This window comes from Dipodomys merriami, unplaced genomic scaffold, assembly GCF_024711535.1.
Source record: "Dipodomys merriami isolate MVZ:Mamm:240054 unplaced genomic scaffold, mDipMer1.0.p SCAF_106, whole genome shotgun sequence".
Classification (NCBI taxonomy): domain Eukaryota; kingdom Metazoa; phylum Chordata; class Mammalia; order Rodentia; family Heteromyidae; genus Dipodomys; species Dipodomys merriami.
In genome coordinates this window covers 1,773,821-1,791,467 of record NW_027202338.1, presented here as the reverse complement: position 1 = coordinate 1,791,467, position 17,647 = coordinate 1,773,821, and the positions used below count along the sequence as shown (strand labels likewise).

Sequence of the window (17,647 nt, the reverse complement as noted above, 5' to 3'; positions counted from 1 at the left end):
TTATTGGTTGAGATGGGAGCTCTCAAACACTGGACATAGAGCCATCCCAGGCCGTCAGAGCTTCAGTCCACCAGCCTAACCTGAAAGAACTGAAGGCAGGCTTGTACTTGTAGGCCAGCCTTCTTCATGCTCTTTGTCCCCCTGCCCAAGGCCTTTGTCCCAGCCCTCCCTGTGCCAGCATATTCTGGACTTTGCAAACCTGCTTGTGTCACCTCCTCTGAGCCTTTTCCCACCTCACCCCTGCAGTGCCCTAGCCAGTTTCTATGGACCACATCCTCACAGACACCCTCTCCCTCACTAAAGAGGACAGAGTTCCAACCGGGGCGGGGGGGGGGGGGGGGGGGACCCTGGCCTGCCCTGCCCATGGCAGTCTCTAGGACAGAAGTGTCACAGAAGTGTGGCTGCTGAGAGCAAGGAGTGAGAGTGGACCCATCAGTGCTCACAAATGGAGCCCAGGTAGGAACAACAGGCAGAGTGACAGAAACAGGATGAGAGGTGGCAGAGTGACAGCTCTGTTTGTAGGGGGAGGAGGTGGCTTAACAGAATGGAGATGGGACCTGAGTGTGTGCAGCAGGAACTCAGCTTTTCGGGATTGAGCCCCGTCACTTGGCCAGTGACACCCCCCGCCCCGCCCCTGCAACCCCAGTACTGTGTTGGTGTGAAAACCTGACCTGCCTCTCACCCCAAGGAGGGGAGGGAAACAGATGGGAAGTCACAAAAAATATATTAAAACGCCATTGTCTTCTCTCTCCGATCAGTCTCCCCTGTGATACCCCCTTGCCCACCAGTCCCGGGCAAGGCTTTTGAGAGGAAAACACACCCAGGTACCCCACAGCAGCCCAGGGACAGCTAAGAGTCTCGACAGGCTCAACGCCAGCGTCGGCGAGGGGGTCGCTGAGAGGCCGGAGGCGCAGGAGGGTCGGGCAGGATGCAGCGGAGAGTCGGGCCTTGCCACCGGGACAGAAAACAGAAGAGAAATGAAAGAGTGAAGAGAGGAAGGGAGGCTAGAGTGGCTGGGGGGGAGGGGTAAGGGAAGTAAGTGTGTGGGGGGGATATGAGGGGACCTTAGGGTGAAGTCTCTGTGGACAAGGAATAGGGAGAGGGAGTTTGGGGCAGCTGAGAGGGGAGGGCGCTAGGGAGAGGTAGAGAAGCAGGGTCTTGCCAAGGCCATGGGGGAGGGCAGAGGACAGGAAAGAAGGGGCCATCCCAGAGCAGGTGAGGTCCAGCCACAGTGACTAACCCAGAGCAGAGGGCTCAGCCCAGAAGGGCCACTCGACAGCCATGTTGTCCAGAATCAGCAGGAGGAGGGACCAGGGAGCCCGCCCCCCTCTCCCACCCTCCACGTGGGCTAGAAGGTCCTGTGGCCCAGTCTTTTGAACACGCTCACGGTGCCTGTGTGATCCATCTGGGCACCAAGGCCCTCGCTGGAACTGCTTCCCCGGGGCCCCACCGGAGTCCTCTTAATGGTGACCTTCACCTTGGCTGATGACTTACTCTTGGTGCTGGTGACTTGGCTGTCCTGGGCCTCGGGCACTGGGGCGGCCTTGCCCAGTCTGTGGATGATGCTCACTTTGGCCAGGGACTCCGACTTCTTCTCGAGCCTGGGAGGTGAGGAGAGCGCTAGGCGCCGCAGCGTTGGGGCAGTGGGTACTGTTGCCTTGGAGCTTGTGGCCTTGGCTTTGACCGGCAGGACTGGCTGGGGACTGGTCTTCACTGGGCCCCGCCCCAGCTTCTTCAGGACCCCAGCATACTGCAAGACAGAGCTGCTGCTGTCATTGTCGCTGTCCCAGGCCAGATCGTCATCCATCTCTGGGGTGGCCCCCAAGCGGCTGAAAACTCCTGTGGGCTGACATCAGAGAGGCCCAAGTCACTCAACCTACCACCTCCTCCTCCACACAGGGGGCAAGTGGAGGGGGAACAGCCATGGGTGACAACTGAGACAGTGGTGAGGACCGTGATGGGGGACTCAGGGAGCTGGCCTGGCAGCAAGGAAGGTTCCCTGACAAAGAGCACAGCTACTGAGCTCTGAGAGCCAGAGGAAGTGGGCTCGTGTGGGCATGGGGGACAGCAGGTGCCACGCAGAGGGAAGACAGTGGCCAGGTCTGTAGGACAGCACAGAGACAAAGATGCCTTCGGTCATCTGGTGAGCCTGACTCTGCACCCTGTCCTAGGTTGGGCAGGCTGGAGACCTAGAGATGGCCAGGACGGCCTTAGCCTGCCCTCATGGGCTTACAGTCCAGTAGGGAGTCAGGCATGGAACCAGACACGACACCACCAGTGCTTCTGTCGGACAGCGGTGTATTCTTCAAGGAGTGTGAACAGAGAGAGATACGAGGGTGGGGGACAGGGAAGAAAGGGACGGCCAGGCCCTCCAGGGGAATCAGACTTAATGAACACTCACTACTCACGAGGACACAGCCCATCCCCTGAGTGCTTCTACATGGCTGCCATGTCACTGTGGGAGGCGGGACAGAGGCAGAGCGTGCGCTGGTGATTGGCAGGAAGGAAATGTTCTATAGAGTCCCTCCAAGGTAGCATCTAAGGTGCACTTACCACCCCCACGATGCCCCCTCTCACATGTACCTGCCTGATCTGAGGAAATAGGCATAAGGGCTTAAGTGCCTGGCCATGGTCACCCAGACAGCCAGTGGGCTCGGGGGCCCCAGCGAGAAGTGTGAATTTCATGGTAGGCACAGAAAAGCCTTGGGTCTCTGAGGGGGAAGAGGACAGCTGTCCACTACAGCACATGCTCCTGCAGTGGTGGCAGCTGTGGGGACTGATCAGGAGGTCACCGCTCTCTCCAAGGAGGGAGGGTGGTGGAGGAGCTGGACATGGAATCCTCAGACTCAGGAATTGGTGTGGGAAGGTGGGCACCCTGAGCTGGGCCCCAGGAAAGGGGCAGCGGCAGGGAGGAAACCTAGTAGTGATCAGAGAGCCAGGAAAGCCACCAGAGCAATGAGGAGAAGTGGGGCTGGGAGATGGGCCAGGGCAGGTGCAGGGAGAGGGCAGAGATGTCCAGGGCAGTCGCTTCTCCATGCCCCACTCACCTTACTCCCTGTGGTCGTGTCTGCCTTGGTCTCAGCGCCAAGGCGGTCAAACACAGATGTCCTATGGAGACCTGGGAAGAGAATGAAACTATCAGGGCGCACTGTGAGCCCTTCTTGGGGTCCCGGGTGCAGATACTAAGGGATGGCACAGCTGGCACCGACACCGGTCACTCAGCCCCAGCAGGGATGGTCAAGTTTTGCCTCCTCACTGGCCAATGTCAAATGCCAAAGATCAACTCAAATTGACACTGAAAATTCCCTGTACCCTAGTACAAGTTCATGAAATGGGGGTGGGGGTTCTTAATCCTACTCCTTTTTTTTTTTTTTGGTCCGTCGTGGGGCTTTTTTTAACTCTGGGCCTGGGCCCTATCTCTGAGCTCTTCAGCTCAAGGCAGTGCTCTACCACTTGAGCCAAGCACCACTTCCGCTTTTTCTGTTTATGTGGTGTTGAGGAATTGAACCCAGGGCCTCATGCATGGGAGTCAAGCACTCTACCGCTGAGCCATCGTCCCAGCCCCTCCTACTCCTCCTACAGCCTCTGATCATGAGTGCTTTCCCTAAGTAAAACACAAAGCTTGCTGGGAACTGGTGGCTTATGCCTGTGATCCTAACTAACTACTCTTCAGGCTGAGAACAGGTGGATCATAGTTCAAAGCTCACCCAGGCAATAAAGTCCAAGAAACGCCATCTCCACATAACCAGCAAAAAGCTAGAGGTATGGCTCAGGGAGTAGAGACGGCTATGAGCAAGTGACAGGCCTTGACTTTAAGCCCCAGAACTGGCATAAAAATGAAAGCCTCCCAGACTCCATGCCCCGCCCTCAGGAACGAGGGGTGCAGGAGCCATCTGCAATGTCGGCCAGCGTGCCCTGGGCATGCGCACAATGCCATGTGCACCCCAGGCCAGTACCTTTGGCGGCCTGCTGCTGCTCCAGGATCTTGCGGGTGCGGGGTGTGGTGCCTTTGGGCATGTTGATGATGTACTTCCCCTCCATCTCCGCAGTGACCCGGCGCCTCTTGGCAGGAATAGCCAGGCTCTCGTCCTCCCTGCGGGCCAGAGCTGCGGTGGGGAGACACGGACAGGGTCAGCACCCACCAGGATAGGCCACTCTCCTGGCACTGGCAGAGGGCACACTGCTGCCCTTCATCTCTACCCGTGCCTGACCGGAACCCCTTATCCTACAGCCCTGACATAGCCAGGAGCTCCCAGGCCTGGATGAGGTCACAGGAAGCTCTGGGGATCTCAGGCTCTCTGTGGCCCACCAGGGTCCAGCCTAATCTCTTTACACAAGGAACCCACTGGATAGTGGGAAGGTTCTAGAACACCACAAGTACCACTTTCACAGCTACACTTTTTTTTCTTCTTTCTCTCCCATTCTCTCTTTTTTAAATGCTCACTTTTTTTATTTATTTATTTTTTAATGCTCACTTTTTAACAAGTAATCAAGCTGAATAATTTCCATTTGGAAATTACAGTGGTTGGCATGTAACTGGCAAAGCACTTGCCTAGCAAGTGCAACATCCTGGGTTTATTCCCCCTACCAGAAAAAAGAAAAAAAAAAAAAAGAGACTATCCAGGGTGAAAAAGTAAATTATAAATTGTGCTTTTTTTACTAGACTCCCCTGCCCCAGCCTACTTAATAGCTGCTGCCAGGCAGAAGGGTGCCCTTTTCTTTTCTTTGTAATAGCAAAGGGCTTGCTTGTTTTTCAGCCCAGTCTGTTCTTGAACTAACTGCGATCCCAGGCTAGCCTGGGACATTTCAGATTCAAGGGCTGGGATTACAGACTTGGCCTACCACATCTGGTTTTACACTTCAATTAAACCAGCCGGGCACAGTGGCTCACTCCTATTATCCTAGTTACTCAGGAGGAGACCTAGGGCACTACTTGTGGAAGCCAGCAAGGGCAGAAAATTTGTTGTAATTCCATCTCCAATTAAGTAGCAAAATGGCAGACTGGAGGCATGACTCAAGTGGTAGAATGCCAGTTTTGAGCAAGGAAGCTTGAGCAAGAGATTCTGAGTTCAAACTCAGATATTGGCACACACACAAAAATTCCAGGATGGGCATCAGTGATTCACACTTATAATCCTATTCAGGAGGCTGAGATCTGAGGATCACATTCAAAGCCAGTCCAGCAGAAAAGTCTGAGACTCTTATTTTTTTGTCAGTCATGGGGCCTGAACCACCAGGAAGGGGAGGCTCCCAGGGTGGAGATGATGGCCCAATTCAGAGGCAATTCAGGCCCACATACTCCACACACCTAGGGTATGGGGAACACGACCCCCACCATCAAAACCTTTGCATCTATATTCTCCAGCTCCTCCCCCACAGCCTGCCTCCTCACCGGCAGCCTTGGCACCCTTCGCAGCCATCTTGTTGGACACAGTGACAGAGATCTTGGAGGTGCTGGTGTCTGGCCGCCTGGGGGGAGTGCTGGGCGGGGAGTCTCGGTTCAGGCTGTTGGCGATCATTCGGGAGGCAGCTGCAGGGAAGGACAGCAATGCTCTGATTGGGTGTGCTCCCAGGAGGAAGAACTGGAACTTGGGGTCAGTGAGCATGGGGCTGCATGGAGTGTCCTATGTCTGAAAAGCCATTCACCATAGTGGAATCCTTTCCTGGGGCTGTGCTATGGATGCTGTGGAAATGAGCCCTGATTGGCTCCATTTCCCCACATCCATACCTTTGGGTCGCTCCAGCCCACACAGATGGAGCTCAGCCACATAACTTCTCTTGACAATTAAAAAAGAACAAATCTATGCAAGGGGCTTTAAGCACTGGGGCCTGCTGTTACGGAGACCACTGCAGTGGGCACATGCCTGGGCTAGCCTGCTGTGCAACAAGTAGCACTGGCCAAGTCACCTCTGTAGGCCCAAATAACAAAGTTACCAGACCTGTGAATGGAGCCATCACTGATCATCCAACCTTAATTCAGCTGCCATGGGACCACTGGGATCCATGAGATCCCAGAGATCTCAGAGCTGGCTCTGAGCCCAAATAACCAGCCAACCCATAAAATCATAAGGAATAAATGTCTGTGTTTATAACCACAGTTTTGCCAGGCATAGTGGTGAGCACCTGTAGTACCAGCTACTGAGGAGTCTGAAGTAGGAGGGTCATTTGCGGTTAAGAGTTTAAGACCAGCCTGGGCTACACAACAAAATACCCCATCTCGAAAAATGATTTTTAAAAAAGCTAGGTGCTAGTGACTCACACCTATAATCCTAGCTATTCAGGAGGTTGAGATCTGAGAATAGAGGTTTGAAGCCAGCCTGGGCAAGGAAGTCCATGAGACTCTTCTTATCTTCAATGAACCACCAAAAAAGTCAGAAGTGGAGCTGTGGCTCAAGTGGCAGAACACCAGCCTTGAGCAAAAAAGCTCTGGGACAGATCCTGAGTTCAAGCCCCAGAACTGGCACAAAAACAAGCACATGGCCAGGCGCTGGTCGCTCACACCTGTAATCCTAGCTACTCAGGAGGCTGAGATCTGAGGATCACAGTTCAAAGCCAGCCCAAAGCCAGCCCGGGCAGGAAAGACTGTGAGACTCTTATCTCCAATAAACCACTACTGTGGCTCAAGTGGTAGAGCGCTAGCCTTGAGCTGAAGAGCTCAGGGACAGCCCCCAGGCCAAGTTCAAGCCCCACGACCCCCCAAAAAAAAAAAAAAAAACACACATGGATTGGGAGTGAGCGCAAAACCCTGAGTTCAATCTTCAGTACAGAAACAGACAGACAGACAGATGACAGCCAATGGCTACTTGCTGCCCAGTCTACTGTCTCCCTGGGAAGGAGGGCCTCAGGTGGCTTTGTTTCTACCTGTGCAAACCACAGGATGGGACAAACAAAAGTGCCTTCCCTGTTCCTGCCAGGGCCGTGAAGGAGGCGGCTCTGGACATACCACACTCACCGCTAGAGGAGGCACGGCGAAGCTCGCCTGACAGGGAGCTGGGATTGCAGGGCACCGACTCCGTGGCAGCTTTGCATATGTCCTATGAAAAATAGGAATAGGGTCAGCCAGAGGAATGGGGACTGGAGATCTGGGCAGCAGTTGGAGGGTCAGAAACGCCAGCATTGACCCATTTTGTTTTTTGGAGATGAGATCGGAGGTCGCAGTGAATAGCCCAGCCTAACCTCAAACTTGCTATGCAGCCGGGCTGGCCTCCACCTCCTGAGGGCAGGGATTACAGGCATGAACCATCTTGCTCCTGACCAGAGGAAAGTATCACGTACCCAGAAACAAAGGGATGGTCCCTGAAATATCTGAGCAGAACTTTAAAACTGTCAAGGGGCAGGGCAATGGTGGTTCATCCTTATAATCCTAACTGAGATCTCAGGAGGCTGAGATCTGAGGATCATGGTTTGAAGCCAGCCTGCACAGGAGAGTGCAAGAGATTAATTTTGTGAGAGTGCAAGAGTGTTGTTGGTGGTCTTAGGGCTTGAACTCAGGGCCTGGGCACTATGCCTGAGCTCTTTTGCTCAAGGCCAGCACTCTACCACTTTGAGCCACAGCTCCACTTCCAGTTTTCTGGTGGTTCATTGGAGATAAGAGTCTCATGGAATTCCCTGCCAGGGCTGGCTTTGAACTGCAATCCTCAGATCTCAGCCTCCTGAGAAGTTAGGATTACAGGCATGAGCCACCAGTGCCCAGCTCCATGGGACTCTTATCTCCAATTAACCACCAGAAAAGTAGAAGTAGAGCTATGGCTCAAAGTAGTAGAGTGTTAGCCTTGAGCACAAAAGCTCAGGGACAGTGCCCAGGCCATTGCGGGGGAGGAGGGGGCATGTGGGGAACAACAACAACAACAAAAAACTGTCAAGGCAGCCAGTGGCAGAGAGCCCTGCCCAGCAATCTCAAAGCCCTAGGTTTGGTCTCCAACCCTATAATCAAAATGGTCAAGACTATTAAAACAAGGAAAGGACAATGAAAATAGACTTTGAATCATGGTTCAAAGCCAGCCCAGGCAAGGAAAATCTGTGCCTCTTATCTCCAATTAACTACCAAAAAAGCTGGAAGTGGAACTGTGGCTCAAGTGATAGAGAGCCAGCCTTGAGTGAAAAAGTTCATGGATAGCACTCAGGCCTTGAGTTCAAGCTCCAGGAAAACACACACACACACACACACACACACACACACACACACACACACACACACACACACACACACACACACACACACGAGTTCAAGCTCCAGGAATGAACGAACACACACACACACACACACACACCCCAAGTGTAAAAGTTTAAAGAACAAACAGGGGGCCGGAGCGCACGCGCGCGCGCACACACACACACACACACACACACACACACACACACACGAGTTCAAGCTCCAGGAATGAACGAACACACACACACACACACACACACACACACACACACACACACACACACACACACACACACACACACACACACACACACACACACACACACACACACACACACACACACACACACACACACACACACACACACACACACCCCAAGTATAAAAGTTTAAAGAACAAACAGGGGGCCGGGAAAGGAGTTTGTTGGTAGAGCACTTGCTCAGCATGTAGGAGGCCCTGAGTTCTAGCCCCAGCATGCTTACCACAAAAAATTAAAAACAAGGGGCTGGGAAGGTGGCTTAGTGGTAGAGTGCTTGCCTTGCATGCATGAGGCCCTGGGTTCGATTCCTCAGAACCACATAAGCAGAAAAAGCCAGAAGTGGCACTGTGGCTCAAGTGGTAGAGTGCTATCCTTCAGCTGATTCAGCTGAAAAGCTGAGGGACAGCACCCAGGCCCAGAGTTCAGGCCCCATGACAAAAAAAAATAAAATAAAATAAAATAAAAAATAAAAACAAAAAGCTTACAGAAAAAAAGAATGTTTGGCACATTGCCCTTTCCACTGAGCTAATATCCCTCTTTGAGGAAGCATTACTGAGGAATCCTGTCCATAGGATGGACAGCTCAAGGCCTGAGCCTGAGCTAGAAGAAGCTACTAGAAGGAATCAGAAACCGTATAGGGATAAAGCAGGGTCCTGAGAGCTCAGCTCTGCAGCAAGTCTCTTGCTGGGACCAGCGGAGTCCTAAGGGATCAAGGAGTTCGTGTGTGCAACGGATAGAGATAGCACCCCATACCTCGCAGGTACTCAGTAAGGACCTCCCTCCAGGCCACATGATCTCTGGTAAAGACACCAGCACCCGATGCAGGGTGTGCAGCCTATTCAGAGGTGTGGGGAGGTGGGTCACTATGACAAGTGGAGAAGCCATACTAGAAGGGCCAGGATGTTACCCCAGTCCCACAGCACAAACTCCTGGCTGGAGACAGAGAAGGCCAGGGAGGCAGGTGACAATCAGAATGAGGAAAATAAGAGTCAGCAACGATCATAATTACAGAGAACGTTTCTTGAGGCCAGATTCTAGCAGTTGCCTGTGCCTGTCCACTTAATACTCAAAAACACCTTTTACAATAGACATGCTCTCTGAACAGAGAAAATAAGCCACAGAGGTGAGGTGACATGCCTGTGGCACACAGAAAACCGCTGACCGGCCTTGGCATGCAGGCTGACCTGCCTTTGCCACCAGGTCTCCGGCTGGCTCTGCAGCAGCACACCCACCTGGCGGTGCACCACCTTGGCATGCTTGAGGATGGCGATGATGTCCCCTACAACGGTCACGCCCAGCTCGTTCATGATCTCCTTGTTGAGGTCCAGCAGCATGCTCTTCTGGATCCTGCATGGAAGGGGAAGGTGGACGGGCCAGCTCCGCCTCCCCCACCCAAGCTCACTTGTCCCTTCATCTGCCTCACCTGTTATCCACAAACATCACAGCGTAATTCACAGCAGGGCCCGGGGGAATGCCGGCTTCTTTAAAAAACTGGATCCACTCAGAAGTGGCTTCAGGGTAGACAGGACAGAGTGCAGTTATTCTCACCATCATCTTTTTTTTTTTAATATTTTTTATTTTAAAAATACTGTACAGAGGGGCTACAGTTACACAAGTAAGGTAATGAGTACATTTCCTATCGAGCATTGTTACCTCCTCCTTTGTTTTACCCTTAATAGCCCTTTCCTCCCCACCTCCCCAACTCCTCCCCCAACCAAGTTCTAAAGTTTGTTTTCAACATAGTGTCTTGTACATCTCATTGTTACAGTAGGTCAGCCTTATCCTTATTTCAGCATTTTGTTAGTTCTTTTCCCCTCCCCAAATTAGAAAAAAGTATATACAAGATGCAGGGCACTGGAATCAAATACAGTGAAAACAGGGGTTATACCGTGGGAGAAGAACATACAAAAGAAGCAAAAAAAAAAAAAAAAAAAAAAAATCACATAGTACATCATAAATATGTTAAAAATAATAGCAAGAAAGAAAAAAACCACTTGTGTCCCTATCTTAGGGTTCATTTCGCTTAACATCATCTTATATGGTTATATATACATAACTTTTGAACTTTTCTGCTCGTCCTAGACATATATGAGTTATTGCAAATAAGGGAAACCATGGGACCCATGTTTCTTTGGGCCTGGCTTACTTCACTTAATATATTTTTTTCCAAGTCTTTCCATTTCCTAACAAATGGGGTAATGTCATTCTTTCTAATGGAGGCGTAGAATTCCAGCATATAGATATATCACATTTTCCTGATCCATTCATCTACTGAGGGGCATCTGGGTTGGTTCCATATTTAAGCTATGGTAAATAATGCTGCGATAAACATAGTTGTGCTGGTAGCTTTGGTATACCCTTGTTTGTGATCGTTTGGGTAAATGCCCAAAAGTGGGAACCATCATCTTTTACAGCAACAAAACTGCAATAGCTGCAGGCTTGCACACTTTGCACACAATGGACCACCTAGGAGTCAAGCAGCATTGCCTCCCAAGTAGCTGGGGTTACAGGAATTGCACTACCATGCCCAGCTTATACTATTTTAGCGTATTAGAAATCTGTATTACTTATAAGACAACTGAGGTACAGAGTAGAGCACAAGACATGAGGGATCAGCTACTGCATGGGTGGCATAGAAGGCTCAGGGGCAGATGTGTGGGCCACATCTCTCCCAAGATTTTGGACAGCCAGCCAAAGCTCATCTTTGAGGACATGCATAGGACCAGAGCAGATGAGTAACTTCTGTCCTGAGGATCTCCTTCATCAGCCCTAAAGAAAGAATCCCAGCAGGGTGCTGGTGGCTCATGCCTGTAATCCTAGCTACTCAGGAGGCTGAGATCTGAGGATCATGGTTCAAAGCCAGCCCGGGCAAGGAAAGTCTGAGAGACTCTTATCTCCAATAAACCACTAGAAAACCGGAAGTGGTACTGTGACTCCAGCACAAGTGGTAGAGTGCTAGCCTTGAGCTTAAGAGCTGAGGGACAGCGCCCAGGCCCAGAGTTCAAGCCCCACAACCGACCAAAAAAAAAAAAAAATCCCAGCTCCCCCTTTTTTCTTTTCTTTTTTCTTTGGAGGAGGCAAAAAAAGGGGGAGTGGTAATTGCTTTTATATATATACCAGTACTGGGCCTTAAACACAGGCCCTGGGCACTGCCTCTTAGCTGGTAGACTGTTACTCTACTACTTGAGCCACAGCTTCATTGCTAGCATTTTGCTGGTTGATTGGAGGTAAGAATCTCAAGGATTTTCCTGCCCAGGCTGGCTTCAAATCTCAATCCTCGGATCTCAGCCTTCTGTGTAGCTAAGATTACAGGTATGCCACCAGTGCCTCAAATTTTTTTCTAAGCTACCAAGTAATCTGTGTCCCTTGGAAATCCAGAAATAGAGGGGCTTTTTTTTTTTGGGGGGGGTCTAGGCATGGGGCCTGAACTCTGGGCCTGGGCGCTATCCCTCAGCTCTTCAGCTCAAGGCTAGCGCTCTACCACTTGAGCCACAAAGCCACTTCCGGCTTTTTTCTTTTTGCATATGTGGTGCTGAGGAATCGAACCCAGGGCCTCAGGCATGCAAGGCAAGTGCTCTAAAACTGAGCCACCTTCCCAGCCCCAGAAATAGTTTTAAGAGTTTAGGAGGTACAGACATGATTCTAGAGGTAGAGCACTTGCATAGCAATGTATAAAGCCCTGCTCATGCCTGTAATCCTAGCTACTCAGGAGGCTGAGATCTGAGGATCACAGTTCAAAACCAGCCCAGGCAAGGAAAGTCTGGGAGACTCTTATCTCCAATAAACCACTAGAAAACCGGAAGTGGCACTGTGGCTCAAATGGTACAACACTCACCTTGAGCTGAAGAGCTGAGGGATAGCACCCAGGCCCAGAGTTAAGCCCCATGACTGATTAAAATAAAAAATAAAAAAATCCCTGGGTTCAATCCCAAATAGTACAATTAGCTAGCTAGCTAGGTAACTAGCTAGCTAGCTAGCTAGATAGATAGATAGATGGATGATAGATAACAAGGAAGAATCTGAGGGTAAGTCACATAACAAAACCAAGTTAACATCGGTTGAGAGCTATGCACAAGACTTTACATGCCATAACCACTTCAAACCCAACACAGAATTTTTATCTCCATTTCACAGCTGAGGAAAGGAAAGCAAAGCTGACTGGTCAGGTGGAACCCCAAGTTCTTCATGGTCAAACTAGGCAGTCAGGAGCACAGACATGGAGAAGGGGCAGGCAGAGGTTGCCTGGCACGAGGCCCTAGCCCCACCCCTACCTTCGTCATCAGAACACAGCTGCTCTGACAGAGACCTGGCTCTCCCTCCCCCACCAACAAGGGTGGACCTCAGGAAGGCTAGTAGGGAGAGGGGACCCCACAGGGAAAGCTAGACTCACCCATAGTAACCGACACCATCCTCTCCCTGGCCCTGACCCTGCTCCCTGGAGCCTGGAACAGAGGAAGAAAGGAGAGAGACCATGAGTCGCTGGGGTTGTGAGTGTGTTCTCCCTCTCCCGGTGCCTGTCTGTCTGTCTGCCTGCACAAGAGCATTCCTGGGCTAGGGGGTCATCAACCAAGAATAGCCTGGAGCAGCTGGCAGGAGTTGGCCTGGGGCAGAGCTGCTATGACTATCTTTTCTGCCTGTGATGAGGCACAGCTTCAGTCCCACACACCCCAAGGGGTCCGGCTGGAACAGGGGACAGGAAAGGGATACCTTCTGCCCTAAATACCTACCAGGTGTATTCAGCCAGCCAGCCAAACAAGACCTCCTAGCCCAGGGCGCCAGTGCCTCACGCCTGTTTGTCCTAGCTACTCAGGAGGCTGAGATCTGAGGATCATGATTCCAAGTCAGCCTGGGCAGGAAAGTCTGAGACTCTTCTCTCCAATGAACCACCAGAAAACCAGAAGTGGTGCTGTGGCTCAAGTGGTAGAGCGCTTGCCTTGAGCTGTAGAGCTGAGGGACAGTGACCAGGCTCAGAGTTCAAGCCCCACAACCGACCAAAAAAAAAAAAGACCTCCTGAGCATAATACTATGTAAGAGCACTCAGAGACCCGCAAGGGGACCATACTATGGAGCCCAGCCTGCAGGTGAGGGGCAGGTGAGTGGAGAAGGCAGACAGAAAACAAGCAAATGACAAACACTGCAGTGTTAAAAGCTGGCAGGATGGCTTTGGGAAGGGAGGTTGCAATTTTCAACCTGGTGATTAAAGAAGCCCGAAAGTGACCCCTGGAGACTGTTGGAGGGGAGAGGAGCAGCAGGGTGGTTTGATGGAGAAGCTGTGTTCCAGAAGGTACAGTGAGTGCAGTGCCCGGAGCCAGGAGCTCATCTGGCATGTCTGAGAGACAGCAAGGAGCCTGTGTAGCTGGAGGCGAGTGAACGAGGAGAGGGGGTGGGGGGAGGGAGGGAGCAGAGAAGAAATAGAAAACCAAGTTTCATTTATAAGCATGATGAGAAGAACGGCAACATTCAAAGCAATGATGCGATGCGATGCCATCGGCCTCCAGGACTACCTGGCCACACTGCCCTGTCCCTCCCCTCCAACTCCTTTTACCCTGGCTCCTTCCTACCTGGCTGGGCTGTCCCTCCCCTCTGCCAGGCACTCTGGACAGCCCCACCCTCTTGCCTTTTTTATTTTATTTTTTTGCTGGTCACAGGGCTTAAACTCAGGGCCTGGACTTGGTCCCTTAGCTCTTTCACTCAAGACTGGTGTTCTACCACGTTAGCCACAGCTCTACTTTTGGCTTTTGGGGTAATTAATTGGAGACAAGTCTCATGAACTTCCCTGCCCAGGCTGGCTTTGAACTGTGATCCTCAGATCTCAGCCTCCTGAGTAGCTAAGATGACAGGTGGGAGTTTCTGATGCACAGCTCCCCAGCCTATTTTGATGGCATAATGGTTAAGTGTAAAGGCTCTGGAACCGGATGGAAGGGCCTCTGTTGCTTACTACAGTATGACCTTGGCAAGTTACTTTGCCAGTCTGGCCTCAGTGTCTCCCTCTGAAAAGTGGGGTGATAAGAATGTCACTCACCTTAGAGGTTTGCAATGAAGGTTAGATTGGTTTCTATGTCTAAAGGCACTGAGACCAGGCTGTGTGGACGATGAAAGCTCCCTTCCTTCCCTGTCTCCCAGTTTTGTATGTGTTACTGAGCCAGGGTCTTGCTGTATTAACTTAGTCACACCAGGATAGAGCTGAGCACTCTACACATGTCTTACAGTGGCCTCATGAGCAAAGACTATAATTAGCTCTGTTTTCATCAATTTAAAAAATCTGACTCAGTAAGGACCAGTCATTTGCCAAAGGTCACATCATGCAACTGACCTTACTGGGATTAAAAAACAAGTTCTTCCTGATCCAGAAGCCCATGGAGCAGATCCTTTCGAGTGTTTACTATGTGCCAGGAACTGAGTACACACATCTCAGTGACTTCTCACAAAGAACCTGAGGGGGAAGAGAGGGAAGAGAAAAAAAGCAAAAAATGAGCAAAACAGGAAAACAACACAAAACTTAAAAATAGATGAGCTAGGCACTGGTGCCTCACGTCTATAATCCTAGTTACTCAGGAGGCTGAGATCTGAGAATCGGGTTCAAAGCCAGCCCAGGCAGGAAAGTCCATGAGACTCTTATCTCGAACAAAATACATAGAAAAAGCCAGAAATGGTGATGTGACACAAGTAGAAGAGTGCTAACTTGAGCAAAGGAAGCTCAGGGACAGCACCCAGGCCCTGAGTCCAAGCCCCATGTATGTAAAAGTGGGTGATAGGCCCAACATAATAAAGCAAGTAACAACAGGGGTAGGACTTGAACACAAGTCAATCCAATGGCTATGGTTAAAGCTGATGAAGAGACTTTTGTTGTTGTTGTTGTTGTTGTCAGTTGTGGGGCTTGAACTCAGGGCCTGAGCACTGTCCCTAAGCCTCTTTGAGCTCAAGGCTAGTACACTTGAGCCATAATGCCACTTCGGATTTTTGAGTGGTTAATTGGAGATAAGTCTTGAGCTGGGAAGGTGGCTCAGTGGTAGAGTGCTTGCCTTGCATGCCTGAGGCCCTGGGTTCCATTCCTCAGCACCATATAAGAAAAAAGCCGGGAGTGGCGCTGTGGTTTAAGTGGTAGAGACCTAGCCTTGAGCTGAAGAGCTGAGGGACAGAGTTCATGCCCCACAACTGGACCTAAAATAAATAAATAAATAAATAATAATAAAAAAAAGAATCTTTTCTGCCTAGGCTTGACTTCCAATTGTGATTCTCAGATTGCAGCCTCCTGAGTAGCTAGGATTACAGGTGTGAGCCACTAGCAGCTGACTGATGGAGAGCTAGGGACTGTGGTTTGCCTTTGGAAGCCCTCAAGTAATCATTGCCAAAATCCTCCTGTTTTCCCCCACCCCACTGGACTCAATTTCCTCTCCCTATCATTTTGTTTTTTGATACAGGTCTCACTATGGAAGCCAGGATGGTTTGGAACCCATGACACTGACTCTGCTACCCAAGTGCTAGAATTAAGGTATGTGTTACCATGCACAATTTCCTCTACCATCTTAAAAGCCCATCTCCAGGCTGAGAATGTGGCTTAGTGATAGAATGCTTGCCTTACATGCATGAAGCCCTGGGTTCAATTCCTCAGTATCACATAAACAGAAAAAGCTGGAAGTACCCTGTGACTCAAGTGGTAGAGTGCTAGCCTTGAGCAAAAGCAACTCAAAGCCAGTGCCTAAGCCCTTTGCTCAAGCCCCAGGCCTGGTAAAAAATAAAATAAAAGGTCAGCTCCCTACTCATTTAATTACTTTTCCAAATTAATGGTAATTTACCAACTACTAGCACTAATCCAAATTCTGACTGATTTAACACTTCCTAACACTTGCTCTGAGCAAGTGGCTTAAATTTCTTGGAACTCATCTCCTTCAACTATATAGTAAAAATAATTAAGATTATTCTTTAAAATATGAGTGCCAGGTATGGTGGCACATGACTGTAATCCAGCACTAGGATGAAATAAACAGCAAGATCTCAAGTTCAAGGCCAGCCTGGGTTCCATATGAAAAGACCCTGTCCCCAAAAAGGTAGGGGAATAACCTAAAAGCCCTTAGAGCAATATTCAGCAAGTGGTAAGTATGCACTTAATTAATAAATCTTGAGCTGACCACTGGTAGCTCATTGCCATTAGGATGGCAAAGCACTTTTTCCTTGTCCAATTGATGAATATGCACCAGTCATCTTCAAGGAAAAAAAAAAAAAAACAACTATACTTACAGGACCCCACAAATGTGGTCAAGCAGGAAGTCACTTTGCCCCAGGACCAGTTTTATGTCTCCTATGGCCATCTCTGAGCTTCTTCTCTGCTACTTTTTTGGGGGATTTTTAGGTACACCCTTGACTTTCAGAACTCTGTGTGTGGTGTGTGTGTGTGTGTGTGCACGCCCGCATGCCCGCCTGCCTGCAGTGGTATGCTGGTTTGGAGACTTGAACTGAGGGCCTGAGCAATATCCCTGAGCTTTCTTTTTTCTTGTTTTTTTTTTTTTTTTTTAATCAAGGCCAATGCTCTACTACCACTCGACCCACAGCTCTGCTTCCGGCTTTTTGGTGGCTAATTGGAAATCAGAGTCTTATAGACTTTTCTGCAAGAGGTGGCCTCAAATCACGACCCTCAGATATGAGCATCCTGGGTAGCTAGTCGTGAGCTACCAGACCCTGGGGAAAAAAAATATTATTATTATAGTCCCGGATCTATCTCTTACTATGCTTAAAAAGAAATCTCAGAATCCACCCAATGAATCTGTGCTACTGGGACAATCAGCCCTCCCAGCAAAGGCGGGGAAACAGGCTCAGAGAGGGAAAGGCACGGGCCCGCTGCCACACAGCGGGGCTGTAACCTGAACTCAAATCCACCGGCATGAAAACCCAAGGAGCCTTCCCGCGCCTCAAGGCCAATGGTAAACGACTAGTGACGAAGTGGTCACCACAAAGCGAGGGCTACCGTCGGATTCTGACCCCCCCCCGCCCCATTTTCCAGAAAAGGAAACTAAGGCGCAAAGAAAGAAAGAAAGCGCTCCGAGCCTAGATTGTGATTATGGAGCCCCGGACGCCCTCCATCCCGCATCCCACCCAGCCCAGTCCCTCCTCTCCCGGCTCACGCCTTATCTAGCTCACCCGGCCCGGTAGCACCGACACGCGCCGCCCGCCCTCCAGACCGTACCAACTGTCAGATAACCCTTTTCCCTCCTCCCGCCCCGGAAGTTCCGCCCGGCAC

General features: G+C 50.5%; 1 protein-coding gene across 4 annotated transcripts; it reads right to left on the bottom strand.

Annotated features, from left to right (window-relative positions):
• Positions 1-707: 707 nt before the first annotated feature.
• LOC138813170 (uncharacterized protein C19orf47) lies at positions 708-17,623 on the bottom strand. 4 transcript variants are annotated; one of them, XM_070001405.1, is made up of 12 exons: positions 17,548-17,611; positions 16,651-17,088; positions 14,726-14,845; positions 13,603-13,768; positions 12,803-12,854; positions 9,836-9,923; positions 9,645-9,759; positions 6,953-7,034; positions 5,393-5,530; positions 3,957-4,106; positions 3,048-3,118; positions 708-1,846 (listed from the first exon to the last, which is right to left on the bottom strand). In XM_070001405.1, the coding sequence occupies exons 5-12, from the start codon at positions 12,819-12,821 to the stop codon at positions 1,349-1,351; spliced, it is 1,161 nt and encodes a 386-aa protein (XP_069857506.1). In that variant the 5' UTR covers positions 12,822-12,854; positions 13,603-13,768; positions 14,726-14,845; positions 16,651-17,088; positions 17,548-17,611; the 3' UTR covers positions 708-1,348. The 4 variants fall into 4 exon arrangements, with proteins under 4 accessions (XP_069857506.1, XP_069857498.1, XP_069857493.1 ...); XM_070001397.1 differs by lacking the exons at positions 13,603-13,768; positions 16,651-17,088 and having other exon boundaries at positions 708-947; positions 1,495-1,846; positions 17,548-17,623; XM_070001392.1 differs by lacking the exon at positions 13,603-13,768.
• Between the last annotated feature and the right edge of the window lie 24 nt (positions 17,624-17,647).

Bases quoted from the DNA above. Each gene is read 5' to 3' on its own strand.
- LOC138813170 (XM_070001387.1), bottom strand. From the start codon at position 14,770: ATGGGCTTCTGGATCAGGAAGAACTTGTTTTTTAATCCCAGTAAG. The intron at 9,924-12,802 runs GTGAGTCTAGCT...TCTACCCTGAAG, and splicing joins GATGGTGTCGGTTACTATGG to CCACTTCTGAGTGGATCCAG. The intron at 9,760-9,835 runs GTGAGGCAGATG...CCTTCCATGCAG, and splicing joins GTGATGTTTGTGGATAACAG to GATCCAGAAGAGCATGCTGC.